The following is a 26,223-nucleotide window of genomic DNA, read 5'->3' on the forward strand; positions in this document are numbered from 1 at the left end:
AACTCTGTCTCTCACTGACCCAGGTGTTCATCATAATGATCAGCCACAGCCTTCAAGTGGGGATGAAGCTGGAGACTCAAGGGCCGAGGAGTACTTAGGAGATGGCAAGTAGCCGGATTGTGGGGATTTGTGCCACGTGCCACTAAACTCGTGCATTGATTTTGGTTTTCTTTATCACAGGCTAGCAAGAAGCTAACCTGCCATCACAGGGCCTTCCGAGAGAGCCGAGGCAGACTCACTCTATGTCTGACATGGATTCACATTGCCCATCATCCAAAAGATAAGTTGTGGGTCACAACCCAGAGATGGGATGATAGCAGGATAGTGGGTTGGAAATTCCTGGGATGGATCTAGATATTAGCATGGGGCAAGAGATGTCTTCTAATGTACCTCTCAGGACAGCAAGAGGCAGCAGCAGCTTTACTTTGATTGCAACCATAAGGGTGCACAGCGCAGAGCAGTTCCAGTCTGTCTTGTCTTGTCTGGTGTCTTTTGTTGTCTGCCTTGTCTTTGGGATTTTTTGGATCAATTGTCTCTGCCTTTTGCCCTCAAGGGCCTTATTGCAAGCATCCCCTGTCATCTCTAAGTTCTTGAACATTTGTGCTTCTCGGCCTGATGCCGACATCATCTGTTCTCTTACCGGTTGTCTTGGCCGCATCTTGGAATTGCGTCTTATAAGTATGTAGTTAGACATCTTTTGAGGCCTTGTTCCTGGCTGTATTGCCATCCATCCTTTCCAGGTGTGAGTTGTAACATCTTAGGGCTTGTGAGGATACACGGAGCATTCTGAATGTGGCATTATGTCACACCCATCTTGGTCTTTGTGACTGACAGTTCTTGTAACAGGTTGCTCTGTTACAATCTTGTCTTCGGCTCCTTAGAGCCTCCTCTGTCCACCATCGCCGTACCGTTCACTGTCTGTTTTGGTGTCGTCTCGATCCTTGCCATCTTTCCTCTTGCCGAGAGGTTTTTTCTTTTATCATCCTTGCGCCGCACTGTTTGTAGAATAATGTGTTGTTTGTGTCAGTGTTTAGCCTGGAACTGCTCTGCCCTGTGGAATAGACTGGGGGGTAGGTGGAGTAGAGAGAAGGCTTGACAAGTAATCTGTCACTTCACTTAGCCACCTGAGCCACACCTAGGATGGAGCGACCGAGGCTGGTGTATGCACAGGGTTTGGGGGAGATGGCAGGGAGTGGTACAGCAGCATCTTGCAGTTTGTTAGTCATTTGTTTTAATGCACGCTGTTGTTGGATCCCAGGCATTTTGCATTGAGAAATGAGAGCTTTGGAAGGGTTAAGCTTTCCCTGTGCGTCTGGGTGACTTTGACAAATAATTCTTTTGCAGAGGTGGGGGAATAGGATGTAAATCCCACACGAATGGAGGCGAATATTGATTCCTGAGCAGAACTAGGTACTACTGGAGTTGTGTTGGTGATTTTTTTTTGTTACAAGTGATGTTTTTTTGTTTTACAGGTGGTGTGCAGCATTCAAACCTCCGGTCCAATACAACAGAGACCCCTGTGGAAAGTGGTCATGGTCAAGTGATTTCCGATGGAAACAACCACAGAAATGTGATGCTCTTGGACCCTACGTCAGTATGTGCTTTTCCATTTTGTTCTGCCCTTTTTCCCCTAGGAGGGCCTTTTTGTGGGAGGTGTAACTGGTGGCTCTGTTAGAGCATTTTTCTTTGCCTGTATTTTTAGAAATTAATGCTGGATGTCAGCATTCAAGGTCAATGGAGTGAGGTGAGCAGTGACCAGCAGACAGAATGAGTTACTGTGGCTTGGGTCTCAATTTCTGGCACAGCTCCAAGCATCCATTGTCATTTGTGCATTTTTAGGTGGTCTGCTTGCAAGATGTCCTGGCCCAGGATGACAGAGACCAACTGACTGCATAGTGAAGGTATAGATGTGGCATATTTCAACGGGAGTGCATAGGTTGCAGTTTTTCAGTGTCTCAGTGTGTGTATTGGGCTTTGTTTCTTAGCCGGTGCTGCTGCTGCCCTCGGCATGCCAAGGAATAGAGGTGAGTTGGGTGACTGGGTGTTTGGATGGGGTGACTATTAGGTGAGTGCTATGTAATAGTGTGCTAAGCTCTAAGCATCCATTGTTGTTTGTGTGTTTTAGGCAGTACACTTGTATTTCACCTCTCAGAGCTGAAGGCCCTCGCTGACAAGCTGGTGGATCTGGTTTGCCGCCCTCGTGAGCTTTCCGTAAGGATTACAGGACTGTGTGAAGAAGCCGTTACCTTTCCCATTTGAAGGTGCCATCTGGGTAGCTTTTGGCAATGGGCCAGGATTTGCGGCGAGTCAGGGAGGTAGGGAGGAGGAGGGTTGTTCCACTGAAATTCAGCAGTGCCACATCACTTTGTCTCTTCTGAACCCAGGTATACCCCACAATGACAGCATCAGCCTCCGAGTGCCCCTGGAGCCTGCGGCCTGAGGAGCCAGGCGTTCTTAGGAGACAGCAAGTAGCAGGATTGTCGGGTTTTGGCTGATGTGCCACTTAACTCATACATTGATATTTGGTGTTCTTTTTTGTCGCAGACTAAGAGAGAGCAGCCTGGCAACAGCAGGAATTTCCGGGACGGCAAGGAGGTATTCTTTGTCACCGGACACGGATTCACATCCCCGGATGTCCAAGAGATAAGTCAAGCACTTTTACCCACAGAGGGGATGGAAGCCGGGTGCCCGGCTGGGACTCTCCAGGAGGGATTTTTGCATTAGCTTTGGAGATGGGGATGTCCAAAAAGGGGCCCCTTAGGCCACATAAAGGGAGAGCCTGACTTTTGATCACAATGCAGAGGTTTGCAGGGCAGAGCAGTCCAGGTGCATGTTGTGTCACTTGTCTGCTGTGTGTTCCCTGTCTTTTGTGTGTCTTGTGTTGCATCTTTTGCCTTACCCCTTTGAGGGGATTATCAAAAAGACCAGGCCGTCCTTACCATCTCTGATCTCCCTGTTCCTCATCTTGGCGCCGATATCTTTGAACCTTTAACTCCCGAGCTCGGGTGTGCATCGGAGTCTCTGCATCTCTTTGGAAGCATCGAGTCAGATGCCTTTTACGGTCTTGTTCTGAGCTGTATCAACAGCTGTACATGGCAGTGATCCATTATCGCAGGCTAGGACTTGTAAGAACGTGCAGTCAGAATCTTCTCCCTATCTTTGTGATTCCCAGGCTTCCATCTTTGCCATTTTGGTGAGCTTGTCTTAAGGTGATTGTGTTAGCATCTTCTGCCAGGGTTCTTTGGGCCTGGTTGGCTCACCATCAGTCTCACCTGGGTCATCTCATTCCGCATCCCCTTGATCTTTGCGGTCATCTCACTGAGAGTTTTCTCTCATTGTTGCATCTCCTTGATCACTGCGGTCATCTCACTGAGAGTTTTCTCTCACTGTTGTGTCCCCTTGTTGCATGTCCTGTCTCATGTCTCTGTGTGTGTGTGTGTTTGGCCTGGAGCTGCTCTGCCCTGCTGCAGGGTCTGCTATGTAGGTGAAACAGGACTCAGGCTGTACTGTTGATTTGTTGAGAGGCTTAGCCAGTAGAGCCTACAGTTTTGCAACCATCCCACACTCCCCAGTCACTGGCCTTGTGTTTGTGATCTGTGGGAGAGTTGCCACCCGGGGACTTGAAATTTGTGCTGTAGGGTGTAGTTAGAGTGTAGGTGGTATCTCTAGATTGCCCAAAGATGTTAACTTACCATGTAGCACTTTGACTTTTCTAATGAATTTCTTTCAGATGCAGATGGATTGAATCTGTGGCACAGTGCCCCAAACTGCGAGGGTCTCAGTGGGTCCCCACAGGAAGGTCAGTCACTGTTTGTCTCGGCAGGGGAAGGTGAAATGGTGACACTGTTACAGGGTTATTCTTTGCCTTTTGTTTTATTCTTTAGGAAGTAATGCCAACTGTTAGAAGTTAAGGTCCGGTGTGTGAGGTGAGTGGTGACCAGCAGACAGAATGAGTTTTTGTTTGGGTGTGAATTTCTGGTGCAGCTCTTGCAGCCATCATCAATTTTGCATTGTAGGCAGTCCGCTGGCAGGATATCCCAGCCCAGGATGCCAGAGACCAGTGGGCTGCAAACCAAAGGTGTAGATGTGGTGTACTTCAATAGCGGTGAGGAGGTTGTAGTTTCTTGGTGTTTTAATGTGTTTTTTGGCACTGGAGAAACAATTCACTAAAGATCACCATCTGCATCTGTGCTGGGAATGGTGGAACTGTGGTGTTCCCAGTTATAGCATGGGTGGCTGTTGTGGGGACACCAGGTGAAGCATGTTCATGGTTGCGAAGCACAGTAGGAAGCCACCTTTTGCACAGATCTTCAAAACATTTTCTGTCTTGCAGCAAACCTGTTTACTACCTCTGTGAGTGAACCTTTTGTGCCAATGCACAAATAAATATGCAATGCAATATACCTGGCTCCAACTATGACTCATTTCTTTATTTGAGAAATCAAGGGAGAGAGTGGAGGGAGGTTAAAAATACAAGTAAGAAAAGAAGCTAAAAATCCCAAGGCTCTCCAAAATCACAGAAAACAAGGTAAAACCAAATGAAGAGATAACACTGAAAAATATAGTATTTATAATCGCGCAGTGCAGAGAATTAGCCTGTGCCTCGGTGATCATGCCTGTAAAAGAGGGTTGTGCATGAGCAAAGAAATAAGGGGGTGTTGGAAGGAGTTCTAAGCAAGCGGAGTGGACATGGGAATAGACCTGCCTAATGAATTGTAGTAAAATGCATGAAGTTCTCTCTGAAGTGCTAATGGTAAGAAAAAGGGACAGGGTTTTTCTTTTGTGCTTGAAATGAGAAGTGTCTCCATTGGTGAGAGGAAAACAGAGTAGCTGAGTGTTTAAATGGCACATACAGATGTGTCACAGAATGTGAAGTGTGGCACGTTTGTAGCAATGTAGCTGTGCAAACAGATGGACTTAGGGAGCAGCCACAGGTGCAGAGTGAAACAGGAGCCATTGCTGTCCGTTTGCAGCTCCCGCAAGGAGAGCGAGGGGGAGCGGATGCAGCTTGGGGCACAGCGAGCATCCTTTGGTGTAAGGCGCCCCTCGCTGCCCCACCCCTGCTGTCATCCTGCACCCTGCCCCCTGCCTGCCCCGCCCCTGACATCATTCAGGCGACCACAGCCACGCCCCTCGCTGCCCATTTGCTCTGCCCACAGACCTGCCCAGCCCCACCCATCACCACAGCAACACAGAAAGCTTTTTCAGCACATTCTGAGCACTTTATTAGCAGTTTCTCCATCATTTTTACAGCTGTCTTGAGATACAATTTCGGAAGGGCTTTTCAGGGGATTTTTACACCTTTTGAAACCTTTTCTTACCACCACATATCATTTCTTAAAGTGGTTCTTTTCTACTTTTTGCTGATATTTTTTTTGGGTTCTTCACAAGTATCTCACTGGCTTTTTCTCAGCAATGTACAGCTTTCTCTGGCCTGTATGTTACCCTAAAACGTCTATAGCATTACAACTGCTCTTAATACCTGAATGTATCATTTCTCTTTCCTCTGCTCTTTTGCCCCCTGGGCCAGTTTCAACACAACCTGCACTGCACTCTCCAGAGCGCTGCTCCAACCACATGTCACCCCTGCCACCCTCATGGACCAAAGAAGGCACAGGTCTTTCCTTCCCCAAGTCTCTGTTCAACCTGTCCCACCTCTCTTACCTCTGTCCCTTGCACTGCTGTAGCTCAGTCACATGTCCAAGGGCTGCTTTATTATCAGTCAATATACAGGAAAATAGCCCAATCTTTATTCCAGAGGAATGCAAGCAACACTTGGTGTTTGTGCCTCCACTGTATTGAAGTCGTCAGCACCAAGTCAGAGCTCTCAGCCCTTTTGCAGCAGGCAAACTCCACCTGCTACAGAATCATCTCAAACCATACACCAGACATGGCCCTGTACACACTGTCTTCTCCATAAGAACCCTGGGTATTCTAAGTGCACTTGATTTTTCCTTTGGCTCTACACAAAAGCAGTTCTTCCTTAAGACCAGATTCTGTGTTTGATCCCCATAGGGGCCAATCAGTTCTTATCATTAGCTTGACGAGCCTTGTGCGTCTTTCCACGTCAGAAGCTCCTGTGCTCTGGCAATAAAGAGTAAGCAGTTTTCACTGCCTTTCGAAAGCCAGTAGTTTTTCCATTGGAGGGTGCGAGCCACAGAAAAATGGGCGGGGAGAGGAGGGAGAGCATCAGGGTCTCGGGCGGCAGGGGTGTGACGAGCGGCTGGAGCAGAGCGAGCCCCGGCGGGGCGCCAGTCCCGCAGCGAGCCCAGCGGCAGCGGCAGCGCGGAACTCAGCGCCCGGCCCGCAGCGGCTCCTGCCGCCCGCGGCGATGCAGCCCCGCTCGGGCCGCGGGGCTGCGGTGGGCAGGAGCCCCACGGGGGCGCGGCGGGGGAGAGGAGAAGGCGGGCGCTGCTCTGTCCGGGGGCGGGTGGGTCGGGGCGGGAGCGCGCACCGGGGGCGGAGGGGCCGGTCCCCATCGCAGCCCCAGCCCCGCCTCGGTCCTCCGGCCCCGGGACCCGCACCCCGCCCGCCCAGGCAGCACCGGCTCCGCCCGGGATCCCCATCAGCCGTGGGCAGGACCCGAACCCGAATCCCCGGGCACGGATCCCGGTACCGGCCCCGCCTCAACACCTCGGGCTCCCCGCAGCGCCGAGAGCAGCCCCCGATGCGAAGTTACACGCAGCGCACCGAGCGAGGGTCCCGCCGCATCCCGAGATGAGCATCTGCCGCGCGAAACGCAGCAGGCGAGGACGCGCCGGGATCGCTGGGCGCGGCGGGGCGGGGCGGGGCGGCACGGGTGGGAAGGGCAGGGCCAGCCCGGGTGCGGGGAGCGGGGCCGAGGTTATTTACACCCCGGAAATGGCCTCGGCCGCCATTTACGCTTCAGCGCGAGGCGCAGGCGGCGGCACCCTGTCCGCGCTCCCCGGGTGAGGCGCGGGGGCTTCGGCCTCCCCTCCTGTCCCCCTTTCTCCCTCTCCTTCCTCCTCCCCCTATTCCTCTTCCACCTCCACCTTTTCCCCCTCCCCTCTGCCCCCAAACCCGACGTCGCCACACTCGTTCCTCTCCTGTCCCTATCCCGCTATTCCCTTCTATTACCTTTCCCCCTCCTCTGTCAACCCTTCCTCTTCCCCCCACCTGGTCTCCTTTTGTCTCTCGCGCTTTCCTTCACACCCCGAGCCCCCTCCCTACCTCTCCTCATCCTCTGCTCTCCCTCCTCTCTCCCCCCGTCCTGCCCTCTCCCTCTTTCCCCGCAGCCGCGGGGCTCGGTGCGCTGCAGAATGAAGCCCAGAGGGTCGGGGCTGGGTGTTAGGGGGGTCCTCTCCTGAGGAGGGGGTCCCGGTGGGGGGGCGGCTGGGTTGTGGTGAGATAGGTGCCGATTATAGAGTGGTTTGGCTCGGAAGGGACCACAAGGACCCTCTGGACTGTCGTCCCATCCCAAAGGACACCACCAAAACTGGTTCCTCACCCTCATGGAACGGCAGTGGCTGTTGGAAGCTCTGGCAGGAGCACCTGGGGACCAGGTGAGAATTAGTGGGATTGTTTTGGCTGCTGTTGGATGTGGTTTTCTCTTTTCAAGATGTTGCTCTGATTGATGTTTTCACAGTAGTTTTCTAGGCGTTGTTTGAGGGTAATTCCAAGAACTTGGAAAGAGTTGGAAAACAGTGAGGAAAAAAGGTGAACCTGATCCACTTCTAGTAATTCCAGGCTTCTCCCACAACACTGTTCTGGGGGAAGGCTGGTTTAAGGGTAAAACGCAGAGGAACAAGTGTTGTAAACCGTTCTGGCTCTCTGAGAGAGTAAACGTTCCAATAATCCCAGAAGATCTCTCTGAGGAACTGTGGGACCATAACGTTTTCCAGAAAAGGAAAACAAGGACAGAGATGAGGGAATAGGCTTTCAGTTAAGAATTTGGTGGGCGTAGAAATAATTCCTGTATGTTTGACATTCCCCTTTTTATTCCTGGAATAATTTTAAATGATTTCTTTAACCAATCATCTCAGTTTGGGAATTGGAATCTGAGAGGAAGGGATGCAAAATAAATGCAGGGAGAGATCGGGGAATCATCCTGGAATCCCAGAATGGTTTGGGTGGGAAGGGACCTTAAGGATCACCTCATTCCATCCCCTGCCATTCTATCTGCTAGCCCAGGGTGCTCCAAGCCCCATCCAGCCTGGCCTTGGACATTTCCAGGGATGGGGCAGCCACAATTTCTGTGGATTTATGGGCACAGAAGGAGATTTCTAATAGGAATGGAAGCATTTCCTTTGCTCTGTCCAGGCACCCAGCAGGGCTTTGGGAAGCCAAGGGTGTGGGAACAGGAGCTTTGCTGCTGCATCAGGGGAGTCTCTGACATCCCGAAAACCAGCAGAGCAAACGTTTGTGGTTGAACATCCCATTGAAAGGAGATGCCAAGCCAGGAATGGGAATGGACTCCGGAGCAGGGACGGTGCCCAGCAGAGGGGTGACCATCCAGAGGGTCCCAGCAGTCTGTCCCTGCTGCCCAGGATTGGGATGAGCAGGCTGGTGACTGTCCCTGTGTTTGCTCCACAGGTTATGGAAGCCAACCGTGCTGAGAAGGAAGATGAGGAGGTGTGGGAGGATGGAGACAGTGGCCACCAAAGGCTGGGGAAGGCACAGGTCCAGGTAGGAGACATTGCCTTCCAAGCAGAGGAACCTGTCTGTCCTGTTGGAATTCAGGGCATGAGGCCAATGGAACAAAGGCTTTGATTCTATTTTCTTACTCGGGTTCTAATGCGCCTTAAGAGACGTTTGTGAAAAGCTCATTTTCCTCAGAGATTGAATCTCTGAAAAACAGGGAATGAAGCTTTCTGAAGTGGTCCAAACCTGCCTACGTGCATCCAAATGCAGCCTCCAGTCCCTGTTTTTGTGTACAGCTGGGATGAGACCGCAGCTGTTGTTACTTCCTAGCACACAAGTTGTGTAGCTCAGAGTCTGCAGCCATGAAGAGCCAGGCTGTGTTTAAAACAGCCTGAAGTACCAGAGAGCTGGAGTAGTTTCCTAGCAGGGAACTTGGAAGCATTCCGAACTTTTGTCCACATTTATTTTATCTCCCACCTGGAGAGCCCTAAAGAAACAGAGGTGGGGTGTTCCTAACAAAAGAAGGTCCAAATTCATTGGCGGTAGGGGGCTTAAAGCATGAGTGGATGTGCCTCGAATCGGATGCTTCCAATTCCTTAGCGTATGAATGTGTTTTAAATGAAGTATCCAAATCCTGACATGCTTATATGAACTCCAAAGTCTCTGCAAGTGTTTTACAGCCAGGAAAGGGAGACGAGTCTGGAGTCTCTTCCCCAAAAACTGGCTCTGCTGGTTTGTTTGACCAGGCATAGCAATAATTGTGTATTCCCTGGGGCTATTCTTACGGAGAAAGGTTTCTTTATCTGCCCAAGGTTTATTCAGTGTATCTTCAAAATGATGGAAACTGATTTTATTGAAATGCCAGAGGTGCGAAATGCTTTCCCCAGCCAGAGCTCAGAGCCAGCCCTGTGGGAAGGGGTCCAATGCCCATTTTCCCAATCCCTCAAGGCAGCAGCTCCAGAGCACTTGCAGCAAAACGTGCCTGAGGTGCCGAGCACTGTCAGGAGGCAAACCCAGGGATTGGACAGCAGGAGTTTGCAATGCTCCTGTAATCCCAGACCTGGAGCTGTGCTTTAGAAATCCCAGGAGATGCTGCCTCACTCAAACCCTGTTTAAAACTGTGCATCCCTCCTGCTCCCTTGGAATTACTGTTGCTTCCGTTGTTCCTCTTTCCCAATGACATGATGATTATTATTATAAATTCTCACTCCATTTCTGCCATAACCCTTTGCTCCCCAGAGGTGGTGGTTTAGGAACACCCCTCTGGCCTGGGAAGGTGCTTTTGGCTCCGGACGTATTTGCAGTCCCCAGCAGGTGAGGCAGAGCTTGAATTAAACCACTGGAGCTGAGGCTCCAGGGCTTAACAGGTGCCTCAATTGCCAACTGCACGCTTTTTAATCTGTGCCACTTATGGGTGCCCGCCCTCCCTCCCTCCCATGCTTTGGCTTTTTGAAGGTTCTGTGGGGGTCTGACGTGGGGGTCTGTGGTGTCATACCAGGGCAGAATTAGCTCTGGTTCTGCTAAAAGCAGAAGGAATAATTTTATCCTGGTTTTTAGATATGCATTTTGTGTTTTCTCTTTTTTGCTGACCATGTGGTGAAGTAGCAGCTCCCAACTTTATGGTGGTGCTCCCCGGAATAGTTTTGCTTTGGAAAACAATGAATTCCCTGCTGAAATCCCAGTCACAGCCCCCCAGATCAATGTGCAGTTCAAGGTCTTACACCCTGACCAGGACAAGTTCTTTTTTCTAGTTGTAGAAAATAAGGGAAAACTCAGACTGGATTGGAGCCAGAATCCAGAATGGACGAAAGTGAGGCAGCATGCTTGGCACAGGCTGGGGTTGGTACAGGGGGTGTTCCCCTTTGGATGACACCCGTGTGGAACAGATTCTTTTCCTCCTTTGTCCACAGTCTGATGGCAAAGGCATGAATGACTCACAAGTGGGGCCTGGGATGAAAACGGTTCTGTTAAAATCGGGCAAAGAATGCAATAAGAGAAAATGGGCATCCTTTTTATGTATGAAAACAGTAGGAAAAAAACGTTGAAAAGGGACACTTATTTGGTATCATCTTTCATTTTTTGGATCCATAATTTTCATTATGGATAAAACCCCTATAGTGAGCAGCCAGAAGAGAAGTGTGAAAGCCAGGAGCCTTTGTCTTCCACAGGGCACTTAATTTCCATTTTCTCCTCTCTCTAGGGACAGGAAAAAACACTGAACTCATCCTGTTTTTGCCAAAAGCTTTGGTATTTGAGCAGCAAAACCCAGCGTGCTCCAGCCTCGCCGGCCTGCACTGGAGAGCCCCTTGTCCTGCCTGTGGTGTGGGGTAAGTTCCCAGTTGTCCCCAGAGTGTTGCAAATCCAGAGGGGTCTGCCCTGGTTTCGGCTGTCCTTGCCTTGGTGCCTGCAGTTGCCAACGTCTGAGACACAGAGAGAGCCCTGTCCAAAGTGGCCTTCTCCACCTTGTCAGGAGTGTGGTGGCAGCCCCAGGAGCAGGTTGGAGGTGAGAACTGGGGCTGTGTTTGACACTGACCCAGGTCAGGTCAATGTTTCCTTGGGAGAGGGGGGGGTGGGGTGTGGTTTGGCCCCACACGCTGAGTTTGAACAGGATCAGGGTGACAGATGCTGCATTTTGTACACTCTGAGAGTTTATATTCCCCGGGAGATTTCCTGCCAGGATGTGGCATTGCAGGGGGCAGAATTGAACCTGCTCATCCTGTGGGCATTGCTAGCCTTTGTCTCTCTGTTGTGCCATCAGACTGTGGGAATTTGGTGCTGTCACTGGCGCTGCCACCTCTCCTGCGTGCTGCATCCTCTGGCAGCCCTTCCCAGCCCCACACGTGAGCTCCAGTGGTGCCTCTGTGCTGTGTTGGGAGTGCTTGCTGGGAATGTGCCTCGTCCCTGGGAGTATCCTTTTGCTCCCACGTGGCCAGACAGAGATTTTGGGCTTGTGAGATTCAGAGTTAGATGGCAAAAGTCAGTGAAAAGAAGAATTGACAACAAGGTTTGTCCAAGTGGTGCTGTCAGACCCCACTTGACAGTGTCTGCTTTGTGTTGGAAGCGGTTGTGTATTTGCACTGCAGGGAATGAGTGTCACTGTCCCAATTCAGCCCCGAAGGTCCCAAAGGCTCTTACAGGAATACTTCTTTTGGACTTCCCTCTGGGATAACTTACTCTCCACCCTGCCATGAGCAATTCCTTGATTTCTCCTGCAGAAAACCTCATGGCAGAGGCAGTTTGCGAAGGAGCTGAAATGTCTTTGGAGCAGAGAGTGCTGAGAACTGCATCTGCCTGTGCAGCCCCAGCCTGGCAATATCCACGTGGAACAGACTGGCTAAATGGGATTGGATGGAGCGAAATCCCCTCATGGAAGAGGTTTTCTCCTGTGCAGATCAGGCATGGGGCAGGCTGTGAAATTTGGAAATCAGCTGCTCTGCCCCTAGAAATCATCACTGACATCTGCATGAATGGCGTGACCTGTGCCCACCGCTCACCATTCGCCCAACCAAAATCGAGAGCAAAGGTTGGTTTGGGTTTGAGAACTTAAAATAACTTTGAAACAAAAGAAATCACCTTTTTCTTCTTTCTTTCTTTCAGATGCTGGACTTGCCTCTGTGGATGTGTGCTGAGCTCTCACTGCAGGGGACAGCCAGGCCTTAATGACTGTGAGTTTGTGTTTGTCTCACTGGGAAACTGGAAATAATTATTAATTGCAGAAATGTTTTGTGAAACCTTTCCCCTTTCCTGCCACTGCATGTGGGACAAGAGCGGAGAGAGTGAGCAGAGGAGCAGGAGAAAGGCGCTGCAGAGGGGCAAAGGGACCTTGCTGGTGTCACCAGGGCCCCTGTGGGGAGCAGAATGGACACTTTGGGGCAAAATGGAGGGAATTCGTGGCAGAGCTGGGGGAAGATCTCAGTTAATCTACAGGGAATGAGTATGGGGATATTTTTGAGGAAAAGCTGAGGTGATGTTTATGGGGAGATAATGGAATCTGTAGGGGACAGAATGAATATTTTGGAGTGAAAACGAGGTACTCCAAAGTAGACAGGTGGGGGAAATTTTGGAGGCAGAACTTGACCAAATGTCTTAGAGAACGAACATTTTGAGGGAAAAATGAGGTGATGAGTAGTGGGCATGTCAGGAAAATGTTGTGGCTCAATGGGAGATAATCTCTAGGGGAGAACATGAACAGAGTAAGGTAGCGTGAGGGAATCCGTTGTGGGATGGTAGGAAATTTAGGGGGGAAGAAAAGCACAGGAAATAATCTGTAGGGCAGAGAATGAACATTTTGAGGTACAAATGAGATCATGAGTAGTGAGCAGATGGAAAACTTGGGGGGTAAATCTTGAGAAAAGCTACATGGTAGAAAATGTATCGTGAAGTAAAATGAGGGAATCAGTAGTGGACAGGTAGGGGAATTTTGGGAGGGAAAACTTGAAATAATCTAAAGGTTGACAATAGTTTTAGTTAAAAACAAGGTAATAAGTTTGTGTTTGCCCAGAGTGGGACTAGAGGTGAAGGTCAATCCAAAGCCAACCCTGTTCAACCTCTGAATCCCAGGATAAATGCTACAAGCTGCCCATTGAGGGACTGGAAAGACGTAACAATGGAACCAAGAGCATTGAGAAGGTCCCTGGGAATCTCATTGCAGTGTTGTCATAGCATTTCTAACAGATCTTTAAGCTTTGGATGACAACACTGCATCTCTCTGTTGGGATTATTCCGTGCATGGGCTGTGGGGTTTATTTGGGTTTGACCTCCATCCTGGTGGCCATGACACTGCTCAGGAGCTGGTAGCAAAAGCACTGTCAGAGCTCCTGGCGGGAACAGGCTGTTTCCTGCCAGAGTGGATCCAGCTGCTGCCTGCCAGCCTGGCCAGGAGGCATCTGCTTTGGCTCCTGTCTTCTGCTGGGGAAAGAATGTTTGCAGTTGATTCCGATGAGATGCCAGCAGCCTCATCTCCTGGCAATTCCTGGGCAGCTGATCGCCTCTGCCACCCCTCCTGCTCTCAGCTCCCACCCAGCCAGTGCCAGCCGTGTGGAGGAGAATTTGTCCTGCCAGCAGCAGGAAGACACAAGCACTCACACCCTGGCACTTGGATTGTCCCTTTGGGGGATGCTGCTTGCTGGGATTTAGGTAATTCCACACGTTTGGCTGCTGAAATTTCCCAGCCCAGGGGCTTTAACTGACAGCACAGCACAAAGATTGTGCTCTGTGTGGGGCCCAGATTTGGGTTTCAGTATCAGCTTTACTAGTGTAGACGAAATATAGCCATAGCTCTGAATTCCCTGCTGAATTCCTGCTAGAATAACCTCCCAGTGCCCCATGGAGTGTGGATATTTCCATGCAGAGCTGCTGCTTTAACGCCAGCCGTGTCAGGAGCCAGCAGAGGTTCCAAGGAAGCTCTGGGATCGGGACAAGGAGAGGTTTGTATTCCACAGAGTTTACTAGTTATAACCCTCATCCCCCAGCCCCAGCAATGTCCCTGGGGGGCACTTGACAGAGTTGCCTGAAATTCAGCTGATTTCACCCGCCCTGAGGTCGGGCTCCAGTTGACACTTGAAAGCAGGAGAAGGCGGTGGTCGGACACACCCCTAGCCCGTGCTGAGGCAGCCCCTGTGCCCAGGTGAGGATGTCTCTCCCTGCAGAAGCTGATGTCATTTGAGAGCCTCAGGAGTGGCCCTCTGGAAGCTCTTCTCCCTGAGGAAAGGGATGCACATCCGTGCCTTCAGTGCACCTCTGGTGTGACCCACTTGTGAAAGCTTTCCATGGGTTCTGTGCTTCCAGCTGGCTCCCTGAAAAACTTCAAACTTCACCCAAACAGAACTTCATCCAACTCTGTTTAAGGCATCTCCAAGGGCTATTGCTTGGGATTTGATTTCTGTGAGGGAAGATTGCCTTGGCTTTAATGCTGCTGATGTCTGATGTCCCCAGGCTGGAAGGGAAGGGAGTGGGGGTGGGTGGGATGTTGTCTTGCATGGGAGACAGGAGTTTTATGTTTTATTGCAGTTTGGCAGACTTTAAGATAGCTAGTTCCCCAAGACTTAGTCCCGTTCGCAAGATTCTTTGATATCTGGCCGATTTGTCTAAAAATACCATTTATTTGACACAGAACATAACAAACATGCAAACATAGAACAGATTGACACACATAAACACACAATGAATACGTAATTGCAACACTTCAATAGTTAAAAATGCAATTATGGGGTAAAACCTTGCTTGAACTATAAAAATAGTTAAAAGTGCAAGAAATGTTTGCTTGAAATATAATGCAAGTGAAGAAATGCTTGCTTGAGCTAGCTGAAATGCAAGTTAAGAAAGGTACCTATAAGTTTGCCGGAATAATACAATTTAAGAAACTCAATGATCTCACCAAATCCAGTTTTGGAGCTGGGGATACATCAGCGTCCTCACCCAATCCCTCGGGAAGTAACCACAGAGCCTGCGTCCAAGCTCAGGGGAGAAAGCTTTACTTTAGGCTCCAATGTCCATGTAGAAAGCTTCTACCTTTCTGAGATTTCATGAGCTTTTTGTAGGATAAAAGTGTGTATTTGTAGTCACTGAAAATTTCCTCACATTCTCTCTGCATTCCACAGGGGAGTGTCTTTTCAGACTTTCAGTCACCAGCACCAGGTAGCTGTTGAATAGGCTATCAACCTAAGTTGAGCCATCCATTTCCTGGGACCGATCAGGGAGAGAGAGAAGGGGGAGGGGGGTGTCCTGCCACAATCCACCCCTGTGACTCAAAGACACTACTTTCACATCATGAAGTGACAGTGCAGGTGTGTCTTGCCTCCATGCTATAAAAAGCACTCATGTTTTTAATATATGTTAAATTTTTAGTGTATATTGTGTTTCTAAATTGTATTATTCTTTAATGGAACTTTGACTATGTTAATAGGAAGCATTTGCTGTTGCTTTAGTTTATGGGTTTATGTAGTGGATTATGTAACAGAATATATATATATATAAGAAACATTAGTAGTAACAACTAAGAGATCATAAAATAAGACATTAACTTCAGAATGTCCGTAGTAATTGGAGACAATTTAACAAGTTAGTTATGTTGATATAAGTTCATGTAGGGTAGATTATTTTCACCACTTGAATCTTAAGGTCATAGGAGGATGTGATGCAAATCAGGAATGAGGAAGAGTTTGTGAAGACAGTTTTTTGATAGTAGTTACTGCAAGAGTTTAGTCAATGGTTGGTGATTCTTTTACTTCTTTTGTGTTCTTTAGTTCAGTCTTTTTCTTCAGTGTTCCACCTGGTTTTGCTTAACGTGTTAAATGTTAGACAATTTTACAACAGTTTAAAGGAATACACATACACATATTAATTGATTTGATTGTCTCAGGGGAGTTAAAGATGTAATTAAAATTAATTGTTTTAATTATTTGGAATATAATTTCCATTTGGGAATTGATATTTTATTTTGGGAGAATCAAAATTGATTTTGTAATTTGAGTTATATTTTAGGATGAAATTTTTCTCACTGTGACAATCAGAGTCATAGATATACTTAGGTAATATTTGCAGAAATTAGATAAGATATATATATATACACACATAAAATATTATTTGAGATAATAAGATCATTGAATCATTTAGTACTCCAATAGTACTAAATAAGGTTTTCTTTTTTAGGTTTTTCTTTTTAGAGAAGATGGTCATCATTTGATCTATATATTTTTGTTGGTTCTAATTTTTGCAAATTTTTTGGTATACAATTTCTATATCATTAATGAACATTGATATTAGAAAGTTCTTTTAGCTTTATTTTTACAAAGCTAGTAGTGTTTTATATTGTTTGGAATAGGCACACTAGTTTGTGGTTAACATGCTTGTCTTAGCTATGTTTAGATATGAATGACACTTGGAATAGATTTTTACTATAATTTTACAGATACATTTAGGTAACTTCATTTTTTGGTGTGAAGCTACTTTTGGTGTTCTTAGACATCTGTATATACAGAGGCTTTAACAATTATTAGCGTTTTGTTAGAATTTTGTTGAGATGGCTGATTAGCCATAATGCATTACTGTAAATAATAACTTGTAAGCATAAGAAAAATGTAAACAATATTACAATGAATATTTCAGTTACGGTAAATACATTAGTTACTATGCAGTCCAGTATGGTTTCTTTGTCTGGAGTTGGCTTCTTCGCTTGCAGGAGTTTAGGAGGTTTAATTCATTTCTTTAGTTGTGTAGGTAGTGAACGGCTTTTCTCGCTGCTTGAAGAGATTTCTTTTCTTGTTGCTTGAGTAGCTTTTCTTTCTTATTCAGGTACACCTAGCTTTTCTCTGGTGAAAGTATACTTAAACATTTAAGGTTAATAGAGCAATGAAATCAGTACAATTTAAGTAATAGTAGATATGTTTTCTTGAGAATTGTTGTTCTCCCTTTTGGCCTGTAGTTGCAAACACGTCGCTATTTTCACTGCTGTCAGACGGGGGCAGTGCAGGGGTGGTTTGCGAGGAAATAGAGTCTTGCTCTGAGTAAAACTAGATTTGTTATGGGGGAAACACCCGTTGGGAACTGATTTTATGCTTGTGGCTATAAGAATCAGCAGCTACTTAGGCCATGGGCCCTCGAGCATTTGTTAGCATCATTGGTACAATCCCAATTTGGGATAGATTTTCAAAATTATTGTAATGTGTGGTCATTTGGATGCGTTTTAACTCAGTTTATTTGGATTTTTTAGATTTCGAGGTTCAGCTAGTAGCTACTTTCAATCTCTTTTCTGCCAAACTGTTTTTCTCATTTACCTGCTATTTAGTATTTGCTACTGATACAACTACTTTGCAACTCTAGCTCGCCCAGTACAAAAGTCCACACACACTTTCTTTGCTCCTTTCTTTACTGCTAGCACACAGCTTTTAATTCTTTTACTTGTGCACTTTCTAAAGCTTTCTTTTTTCACTTTCTTTCATATTCAATATTCAGAGTCACTGCTCTGTATTTTCATATACAATATTAATATGTTTGGCTGAAGCATTAGTAAACTATACAGTTTTTACCTTAGAATTTGGGGTAAGTCAGGACTATTTGTTTGCAAGGTTTTACTGGATCTGGCCTTGTTTGGAAAAAAACATAATTGTTGGATGTTTTAGAGATTTTACTCTAAATTATTTATTAAGTTTTATTTTGATATATAAGGTGATATAGTTGTGGTTAGTTACATTAATTTAATTCATTTTTTACTCAATTATTTATTAAATTTATTATCTCACAAACTTACAGGGTTTGTTAGGACTGAAGTTTGTAGAAACAACAATTTAGATTTTTAGTAAAACTAAATTCTCTTTTTTTCTTTGCGTGTTAATTTTTGCTCACAATTTTCTATGTGGTACTAATTTAAAATTGCTAATTAATCAATTATATACTTTTTTGGGTTTTCTTCTTTGATTAGATAGCTTTCAATTACTTAGTATATTTTTTAGTTTAAAACAAAACAACTCTGATCTTAAGAGTTTAAAATACATGTTGCAGTGGGTTTTTTTTTTCTTTTGCTTGCCTTTTTTTTGCAATGTAGAGAGAGAGATATCTCTGGTTTTAGTATGTAAATGAAGACAGGACAGGAAAACTGGTTTTGCAGCTTTTCCTCTACTAAGAAGGGGCTTCTAGTTGCCCTTTGTTTGTCTTGTCAATGGCTCATTTGCATTTTAAAACTTAGCCTTGGCTGTTCCCGGAATAGCCCTTGTGGGGGAAACGTTCCAGATTATTTACTTTTAAACCAAACAGGTAAAGCAAAAAGAAATCATGTTTAGCTTTGCAACTGCTAAAATTTAGCACAAAAGGGCACAGGAGTTTTTAAAAGGATTTTAGAGGTATACAGAAAGATGTAGCATTTAAAAGGCGTTTTTTCACACTCATTCTCACTTCACTCTCATCTCACACTTTTTATATCATACGGGCGTCCCCCAGATACGTGTCGACATGATTTAATTTTATACATTTTCACACACACTGCATACACACGCCAGAGATTTTAAAGCACATTGATAATATACGAGAAGAAATAAGAGTAAATTTAGGAATTAGAGGTTTGTGAAAGGTATGTAGGAATGGGTGAGAGAGAGAGAGAGAGAGAAAAAGATGGGGGGAGAGAGGGTTGGAATTTTGCTTAGAGTTCTTTTTCTTTGAAATGGAGGAGTTTGTTTCTCCGCTTCCCCCCCCACACTGTTTGAGCTAAAGAGATTCTTTTCCTTTTTTAGAGATAGGGGTTTTTATGCTTTTGTAAGGATTCAATTCAACATTTGAATCATTAATTTTATCAGAGTCTTTCTGAATTTCATAATTTTATTCCCAGGTGGTGTTATTAACTCTGGAATTTCTTTTATCATTTTTGTTTGCTGATTACATGCAATTCTTAGATATAAAGCGAGTACATGAGAGATTAATTAATTTTTAGCAAGTTTTGTGCTTCATGTAATTTTATCATGGATTTTTCTCACTTTAAGCCAGTTTCTGATTGGCAGAGTGTAACATCTGTGTTTTTGGTAAGTTCTTTACTAGTAATTGTTACACATCTTGCTTATAGACAGAGGGCTGATAGATTTTTTTGCTGATTGCCTAGGCCTTTGGCAATCGGCAGATAATCTATTTAGAGAGAATGACCAGCATTCTCTAAACCCAGTGTCATTTTGCAAGTTAATGATGGTTGATTTAGGTTTCATATAAAGTGGTTTATTAGACGCAAGAGATAACAGAACAAAGAAGCTAGACACTTATATACTGCACAATAGAGAGAGTTACTCATAGCTATGTGAATTTTGTGCCTCTGTAAAATAAGATGTTAGCTCTTTAGCTGTTAATTTCTTAAATCGTTTGCCAGACATCCTGCCGACTACGCCAATTATGTCTTGCATGGGAGACAGGAGTTTTATGTTTTATTGCAGTTTGACAGACTTTAAGATAGCTAGTTCCCCAAGACTTAGTCCCGTTCACAAGATTCTTTGATATCTGGCCGATTTGTCTAAAAATACCATTTATTTGACACAGAACATAACAAACATACACATAGAACAGATTGACACACATAAACACACAATGAATACATAATTGCAACACTTCAATAGTTAAAAATGCAATTATGGGGTAAAACCTTGCTTGAACTATAAAAATAGTTAAAAGTGCAAGAAATGTTTGCTTGAACTATAATGCAAGTGAAGACATGCTTGCTTGAGCTAGCTGAAATGCAAGTTAAGAAAGGTACCTATAAGTTTGCCGGAATAATACAATTTAGGAAACTCGATCTTACCAAATCCAGTTTTGGAGCTGGGGATACATCAATGTCCTCACCCAATCCCTCGGGAAGTAACCACAGAGCTTGCGTCCAAGCTCAGGGGAGAAAGCTTTACTTTAGGCACCAATGTCCATGTAGAAAGCTTCTACTTTCTGAGATTTCGTGAGCTTTTTATAGGATAAAAGTGTGTATTTGTAGTCACTGAAAATTTCCTCACGTTCTCTCTGCATTCCACAGGGGAGTGTCTTTTCAGACTTTCAGTCACCAGCACCAGGTAGCTGTTGAATAGGCTATCAACCTAAGTTGAGCCATCCATTTCCTGGGACTGATCAGGGAGAGAGAGAAGGGGGAGGGGGGTGTCCTGCCACAGACGTACCTGGCAGCTGTGTGGGAGCTCCGGGAGGTTGGCACCAGCAGTTGCTGTCTGAACCTCTCCACAAACACAACATGCTGACATTCCCAAGTGCCAGCTGTTCCTTGGAGTATTTTTGGGGTGTCAGTGGGGTCTGCCTGGGGTGAAGCATCTCTCATCAGAGCAGCCCATGGCCGAGGAGCTGCAGGCAGCCCTTTATCTGTGTCCATCAGAGCGCTGCCCAGGCATCCCAGTGCCCAACCCCGGGACGTGTGTTCTGCATGCTGTGTGCCACAGGCAGGACCCTGCAGGCACAGCTCCTCCCCTGGAAATATGAAGGACAAGAGGTGCTTCTGTGGCTCCCGACCTTCTCCCACCCTGCATTCCCAGCCAGCTAGGACACAAGGACGAAACACCAAGGAACATTCCTGGCAGTGAGCAGGAGTTCCCGAGGGCTCTGTCTAGCTCTGGGTCTGAAAAGCAGCCCCAGCCTCAGCAGCTGCCGTCATTTTGGGCTGGAAACACTCACCGGCAGGAAACTCCCCTCTGCAGGTGGGACCAGCTCTGACACTCTCCGGAAGCACTTCTGCCAATGGACCAAGTGAACGCTCAGGACTCGTCGTGCTTATTTCTCCCTGTAAAGGCACATTGCATGACCACCTTGATAGCTGTTGAGTAAATCCTGGAAAGGGCAGGAAATCAAGGTTATTGGAAAAGTTTTGTGCTGTCATGTCAGGTGCCAGCTATGTCTGCCCTAGAGCTATTTTAGGGGCTGGTGTGTAAAGCACTAGCGTTTGCATAGGAATTACCTTGTTAGCAGCAGCAGCCACTCTCATCCCAGGCAGGACCTTCCTCATGACCCTGAGATTGACTCATGTGCTTGGAGCAGCGTGCTGAGAATGCCAGGATTCTGAGTTCAGATGACCCAGTCACTTCTCCTCATTGGACTTGATCCTTTCCACATCAGAAGCTCCTGTGCTCTGGCAATAAAGAGTGTACAGTTTTCACTGCCTTTTGAAAGCCAGTAGTTTTTCCATTGGAGGGTGCGAGCCACAGAAAAATGGGCGGGGAGAGGAGGGAGAGCATCAGGGTCTCGGGCGGCAGGTGTGTGATGAGCAGCTGGAGCAGAGCGAGCCCCGGCGGGGCGCCAGTCCCGCAGCGAGCCCAGCGGGAGCGGCAGCGCGGAACTCAGCGCCCGGCCCGGAGCGGCTCCTGCCGCCCGCGGCGATGCAGCCCCGCTCGGGCCGCGGGGCTGCGGTGGGCAGGAGCCCCCCGGGGGCGCGGCGGGGGAAAGGAGAAGGCGGGCGCTGCTCTGTCCGGGGGCGGGTGGGTCGGGGTGGCAGCGCGCACCGGGGGCTGCATTGGCCGCGGCGGGAGCGCGCACCGGGGGCTGCATTGGCCGCGGCGGGAGCGCGCACCGGGGGCTGCATTGGCCGCGGCGGGAGCGCGCACCGGGGGCTGCATTGGCCGCGGCGGGAGCGCGCACCGGGGGCTGCATTGGCCGCGGCGGGAGCGCGCACCGGGGGCTGCATTGGCCGCGGCGGGAGCGCGCACCGGGGGCTGCAGGGCCGCCCCTGCCCTGCTGAGTGGGAGACCCCGCGCTCGTGCCGTCGCTGCGTGTCCGCCAGGCGGCGCCCTTCAGGACAGGAGGCGCTGAGGGAGCGGCGGCACCTGGCGGGTTCCGGGCCGGACACGGGCAGTCCCCGCGCCCCGTCCGCTTCCAGCCGCGACCCAGCGCCTGCTCCGGGAAAGAGCCGCCGTCCTGCCGGGATCGACACCGGCATAGCCCCGGCTCCTCGCGGCCGCAGCGGGACAGTGCCCAGAGCCCCGGCGGGACCCCAGCCCGGCGCAAGCTAGAGCCGGAGCAGGAGCGACAGCCGCCGGGCTCGGCCCCAGCGCCCGTCCTGGAGCGGCTCCTCCCGCCCGCGGCGATCCCGGTCCCCATCGCAGCCCCAGCCCCGGTCCTCCGGCCCCGGGACCCGCACCCCGCCCGCCCAGGCAGCACCGGCTCCGCCCGGGATCCCCATCAGACGCCGGCAGGACCCGGACCCGAATTCCCGGGCCCGGATCCCGGTACCGGCCCCACCTCAGCGCCTCGGGCTCCCTGCAGCGCCGAGAACAGCCCCCGATGCGAAATTGCACGCAGCGCACCGAGCCAGGGTCCCACCGCATCCCGAGATGAGCATCTGCCGCGCGAAACGGAGCAGGCGTGAATGCGCCGGGATTTATGGGCGGGGCGGGGCGGGGCGGGGCGGGGCCGGCACAGGTGTGGAAGGTGAGGCCGGCACAGGTGTGGAAGGTGGGGCCGGCACAGGTGCGCGGGGCCCCAGAGCGCCTGCGCGGGGCGGGGCCGAGACGATTTAAACCCCGGGAAGTGGGTCAGTCGCCATTTGCCCCTCGGCGCTCGGCGGGGGAGGTTGCTGCCGGGCCGGGCTCTATATCTCTTTTCTTCTGTGCCTCTTTTCTTCTAATACTTCCCTTCTTCTATACTTCTCTTCTCCTATACCTCTCGTTTCTCCCCCCTTTCCTCCCCTCCCCTACCCCCTACTCCCTCCCCCCCCCAACCCCCCCCCTCCCTCTCCCCCCTAGCCCTCCCCTCCCTCCCCCCGGGCCGTCTCCCCCGGCCCCCCATCCCTATCCCCCTACACAGCCCAGCGCTACCCTACGCTTCCATCCTCCCTCTCCTCCTTCCACCATTCCTTCCCCCCACACCCCGGCTGCCCCCTGTCCCTGCTCCCCTTCCCCCCCTTCCCCTCACCTGCCCGCAATTATCCCTCTCCTACCTCCACCCTTCCTTCCCCCTCCCCGCACTGCGGCTCCCCGTGCCCCTTCTCCATGCCACCTTCCCCCTCCTTCTCCCCCACCTGCCTTCGATCCTCCCCGTCCTTCCTTCTCCCCCCACACCTCCCTCTGCCCACTCCCCCCGCACACTCCGAGCCCCCCACCCACCCCGACAACCCCGCTGCTCCCCTGTTCCCGTCCTCCGTTCCCCTCTCTCTTTCCCCGCAGCCGCGGGGCTGGAGGCGCCGGGGAATAATAAAGCCCAGAGGGCCGGAGCCGGCGCCCCCCTCCCTCCCTGGAACCCCCACACGGGGCCGGGCCCGCTCGGCGGGTCCCCCCATGCAGTTCACAAGCACCGCCCGACACCGCCGGGGCTCCGGCTTCCCCCACATCACACTGGGGCTCCCCGGGAGGGTCGGGGCTGGGGGTTAGGGGGGCCCCCTCCTTAGGAGGGGGTCCCGGGGGGGGCGGGAGAGGGGCCCCTCTCCGGAGGAGGGGTCCTGGGGGGTCGGTGGGCCTCCGAGGGGGGTCCGGGGGAGGGGGCGGAGGGGGCTTCCCCTCCCTCCAGTCCCCACCCTCCCCCGGACCTCCTCCTCCGGAGGGGACCCGCCCCGGCCCCCTCCCCGGGACCCCCTCCTCCGGACCGGGGCCCAGGGGCAGAGGGGGAAGGCCGTTTGTTTGACCGGTGATCTGTGTGTGTGTGTTCACGCTGCAGAGTGACGTGACCCCCCCTGCTTCCCCCAGGGCCCCGGTCCGGGGGAGGGGGTCCCGGGGAGGGGACCGGGGCGGGTCCCCTCCGGAGGAGGGGTCCGGGGAAGGGGCGGGGACTGGAGGGGGCAGTCCCCACCCCTCCCCTCCCCTCCCCGGAGGGGCCCACCCGACCCCCAGGGACCCCCTCCCGGGAGGGCCCTCCCAACCCCCAGGACCCCCTCCTAAAGAGGGGGCCCTTCCTAACCCCAGCCCCCACCCCCAGGGACCCCCTCCTAAGGAGGAGGCCCACCCACCCTCGGACCCCCTCCTGAGGAGGGGGCCCACCCTGACCCCCCCCGGGGAGCCCCCAGTGCGGGCACAGCCCGTGTGGGGGGCTCCAGCGAGGGCGGGGGGCGCCGGGCTCCGGCCCTCTGGGCTTTATTCTCCGGCGCCCCCAGCCCCGCGGCTGTGGGGAAAAGAGGGAGAGAGGGGGATGGAGGAAGGGGATAGGGGGCAGAGAGGGTGGTCAGGGTGGGACAAGGACGAAGGCAGGTGGGGAGAGAAGGAGAGGGGAGGACGGGGAATGAGGAGGAATAGCAGAAGATTAGGATGGGTAGGGAGAGGGGTCAGGGTGCGGAGTGAAACGGGAGGGGACGGGAAAGGTCGGGTCGGGGAAGAAGGGAGGGTGGACAGAGGAGGGAGAGTAAAAGGGGTAGAGGAGTAGGGACAGGAGAGGACGGAGGGGTGGGGGGGTTGTGTTTGGGGAAAGAAGAGAAGGGAAGAGGGGCGAGGGAAGGGAAGAGGGAGGAAGGAGGGGAACAGGTAGAAGAGGACGGAGGAGTGGGGGTGTCGTGTTTGGGGAATGAAGGGAAGGTCTGAGGGGAGAGGGAAGGGGAGGAAGAAGGGGAATAGATAGAAGAGGACAAAGGGTTGGGGCGGTCGTGTTTGGGGAAAGAAGGGAAGACAGGAGAGGGAAGGGAAGAGGGAGGAAGAAGGGGAATAGGTAGAAGAGGAAGGAGGGGTGGGGGTTCGTGTTTGGGCAAAGAAGGGAAGGTTTGAGGAGAGAGGGAAGAGGAAGGAAGAAGGGGAATAGGTAGAAGAGGGAAGGGGGGGGGGCAGAGGGGGAGGCAGAAGCGGGGAGCACGGACAGGGAGCTCCCGCCCGCGCCTTGCTCTCGGAGAGCAAATGGCGGCCGACGTGATTTCCAGGGTTTAAATCACCTCGGCCCCGCCCCGCGCAGCCGCACTGGAGACCCGCACACCTGAGCCAGGTCCGGGCCCCGCCCCGCGCAGCCGCACTGGAGACCCGCACACCTGAGCCAGGTCCGGGCCCCGCCCCTGAAGCCGCGCCTCCCGTGCCGCCCGACCCCGCCTGGCACAGCCCTGGCCCCGCCCCGAGCCCCGGCCCCGCCCTGCCCGGTACGGGACAGCACCATCGCCCGCGGCCCCGCCCCGCTCACCTGGGCCGCATCGGGGCCGCTCCCTGCACCGGCACCGGGGCTGCGGGGTTCGGGTCCTGCCCGTGTTGCGCCGGGGGTCCCGGGGCCGAGGCACCGGGGCGCGACTGGGGCTGGCATGGGGCCCGGGATCGCCGCGGGCAGGAGGAGCCGCTCCGGGACGGGCGCTGGGACCGAGCCCGGCGGCTGCCGCTCCTGCTCCGGCTGCGGCCCCGGGACCCCCCAACCCCTGCCCGTCCCTGCAGCACCGGGGGAGTTCTTAAAATATTTTTCACCTGGCGTAGGCAGATAATTCTCATAGAGAAACCCCAAAATTAAAGGCTATGTTGTCGGGGAAGGAGGAGGCGTGTGGAGGACCCGGGCAGTGTTTTGCTTTAAATTTGAAACACATTGGGAATAGTCAATCTGTGCAACAGCTCCTTTCTGATCCCGGACTGGCTTTTGTGTGATCGCCTGTGATTCCAGCTGCTCCTATGGGATTTTCAGCCTGTGGGACTGTGAAATGCCAAGTGCTGAGCACGAAAGAAAATCATGGGAAAACTCTCCAGATTAGGCAGCATCCCAAAGCTGTGACACCAGCCAGCACTCCTGGCTGGAATCCAGGGGGTCCCAGCACAGCCCCTTTGTTGTGTCCCTGTGCACCTGGCACTGCCCACCATCCCTGACCAGGGTTTGGGGGCTCCAGCACAGCCTCCCCAGCACGTCCTGTTCCTTCCTCAAGGCCCCTTTAACCAGGATCGTTTTTTGGGGTGGAGGCACCCAAACCCAGCAGAATTGGCTTTAACCTGTTTGGGGAGTCTCCCCTCTCCCCACACTGAATTCCCACTGACAGAACCCAGCCTGAGGCTCAGCTCCCCACCCCTCGATCTCTCCAAGGAATTGGCCCTTGGGTTTCCCAATCCAGCAGGGCAGGAATGCTGTTCTCATTGTGTACCTTAATTGCTGTAATTGCTTAAGAAACAATTCAAAGAAATTAAAATAATGAAGAGACAACAACGAAGAGCTGCCAGCTCCAACCGAGGAGTGCTCAACCCCCTTCTCAATGAGTTGCTTTAATTAACCACGGTAAATGGATCCATTAAAACCACA

General features: G+C 50.8%; 1 protein-coding gene and 3 long non-coding RNA genes across 22 annotated transcripts in view; 2 read left to right on the top strand and 2 right to left on the bottom strand.

Annotated features, from left to right (window-relative positions):
• Positions 1–14,073, top strand: part of LOC146445603 (uncharacterized) — a 15,735-nt gene extending 1,662 nt beyond the window's left edge. Inside the window, exons 2-10 of one of the 19 annotated variants that reach the window (XR_014855537.1) lie at positions 5,424–6,929; positions 7,404–7,523; positions 7,607–8,646; positions 10,802–10,928; positions 11,012–11,104; positions 11,360–11,508; positions 11,817–12,266; positions 13,162–13,737; positions 13,952–14,073. Coding sequence is in view for 18 of the 19 variants with exons in the window: in XM_085077153.1 (XP_084933279.1) it covers positions 6,165–6,929; positions 7,404–7,523; positions 8,554–8,646; positions 10,802–10,928; positions 11,817–12,124; positions 12,199–12,261 (1,476 nt within the window). In the remaining variant the exon portion in view is untranslated. The other 18 variants (XM_085077171.1, XM_085077206.1, XM_085077222.1 and 15 more) reach the window with 18 other exon arrangements.
• LOC146445604 (uncharacterized) lies at positions 1,979–4,403 on the top strand. The gene is made up of 2 exons (XR_014855501.1): positions 1,979–3,799; positions 3,885–4,403. It is a non-coding gene; the product is annotated as an uncharacterized LOC146445604 (long non-coding RNA).
• LOC146445605 (uncharacterized) lies at positions 5,201–6,674 on the bottom strand. Its single transcript, XR_014855544.1, has 2 exons — positions 6,634–6,674; positions 5,201–6,084 (listed from the first exon to the last, which is right to left on the bottom strand). It is a non-coding gene; the product is annotated as an uncharacterized LOC146445605 (long non-coding RNA).
• The window catches only part of LOC146445606 (uncharacterized), a 26,602-nt gene continuing 12,560 nt past the window's right edge, over positions 12,182–26,223 (bottom strand). Inside the window, exons 8-10 of the long non-coding RNA XR_014855540.1 lie at positions 20,232–20,444; positions 14,355–14,482; positions 12,182–12,286 (exon numbers count right to left, since the gene is read on the bottom strand). This is a non-coding gene — a long non-coding RNA (uncharacterized LOC146445606). The remainder of the gene's footprint in view (positions 12,287–14,354; positions 14,483–20,231; positions 20,445–26,223) is intronic.

This window comes from Lichenostomus cassidix, chromosome 1 (assembly GCF_008360975.1).
Source record: "Lichenostomus cassidix isolate B80296 chromosome 1, HeHo_3.0, whole genome shotgun sequence".
NCBI lineage: Eukaryota > Metazoa > Chordata > Aves > Passeriformes > Meliphagidae > Lichenostomus > Lichenostomus cassidix.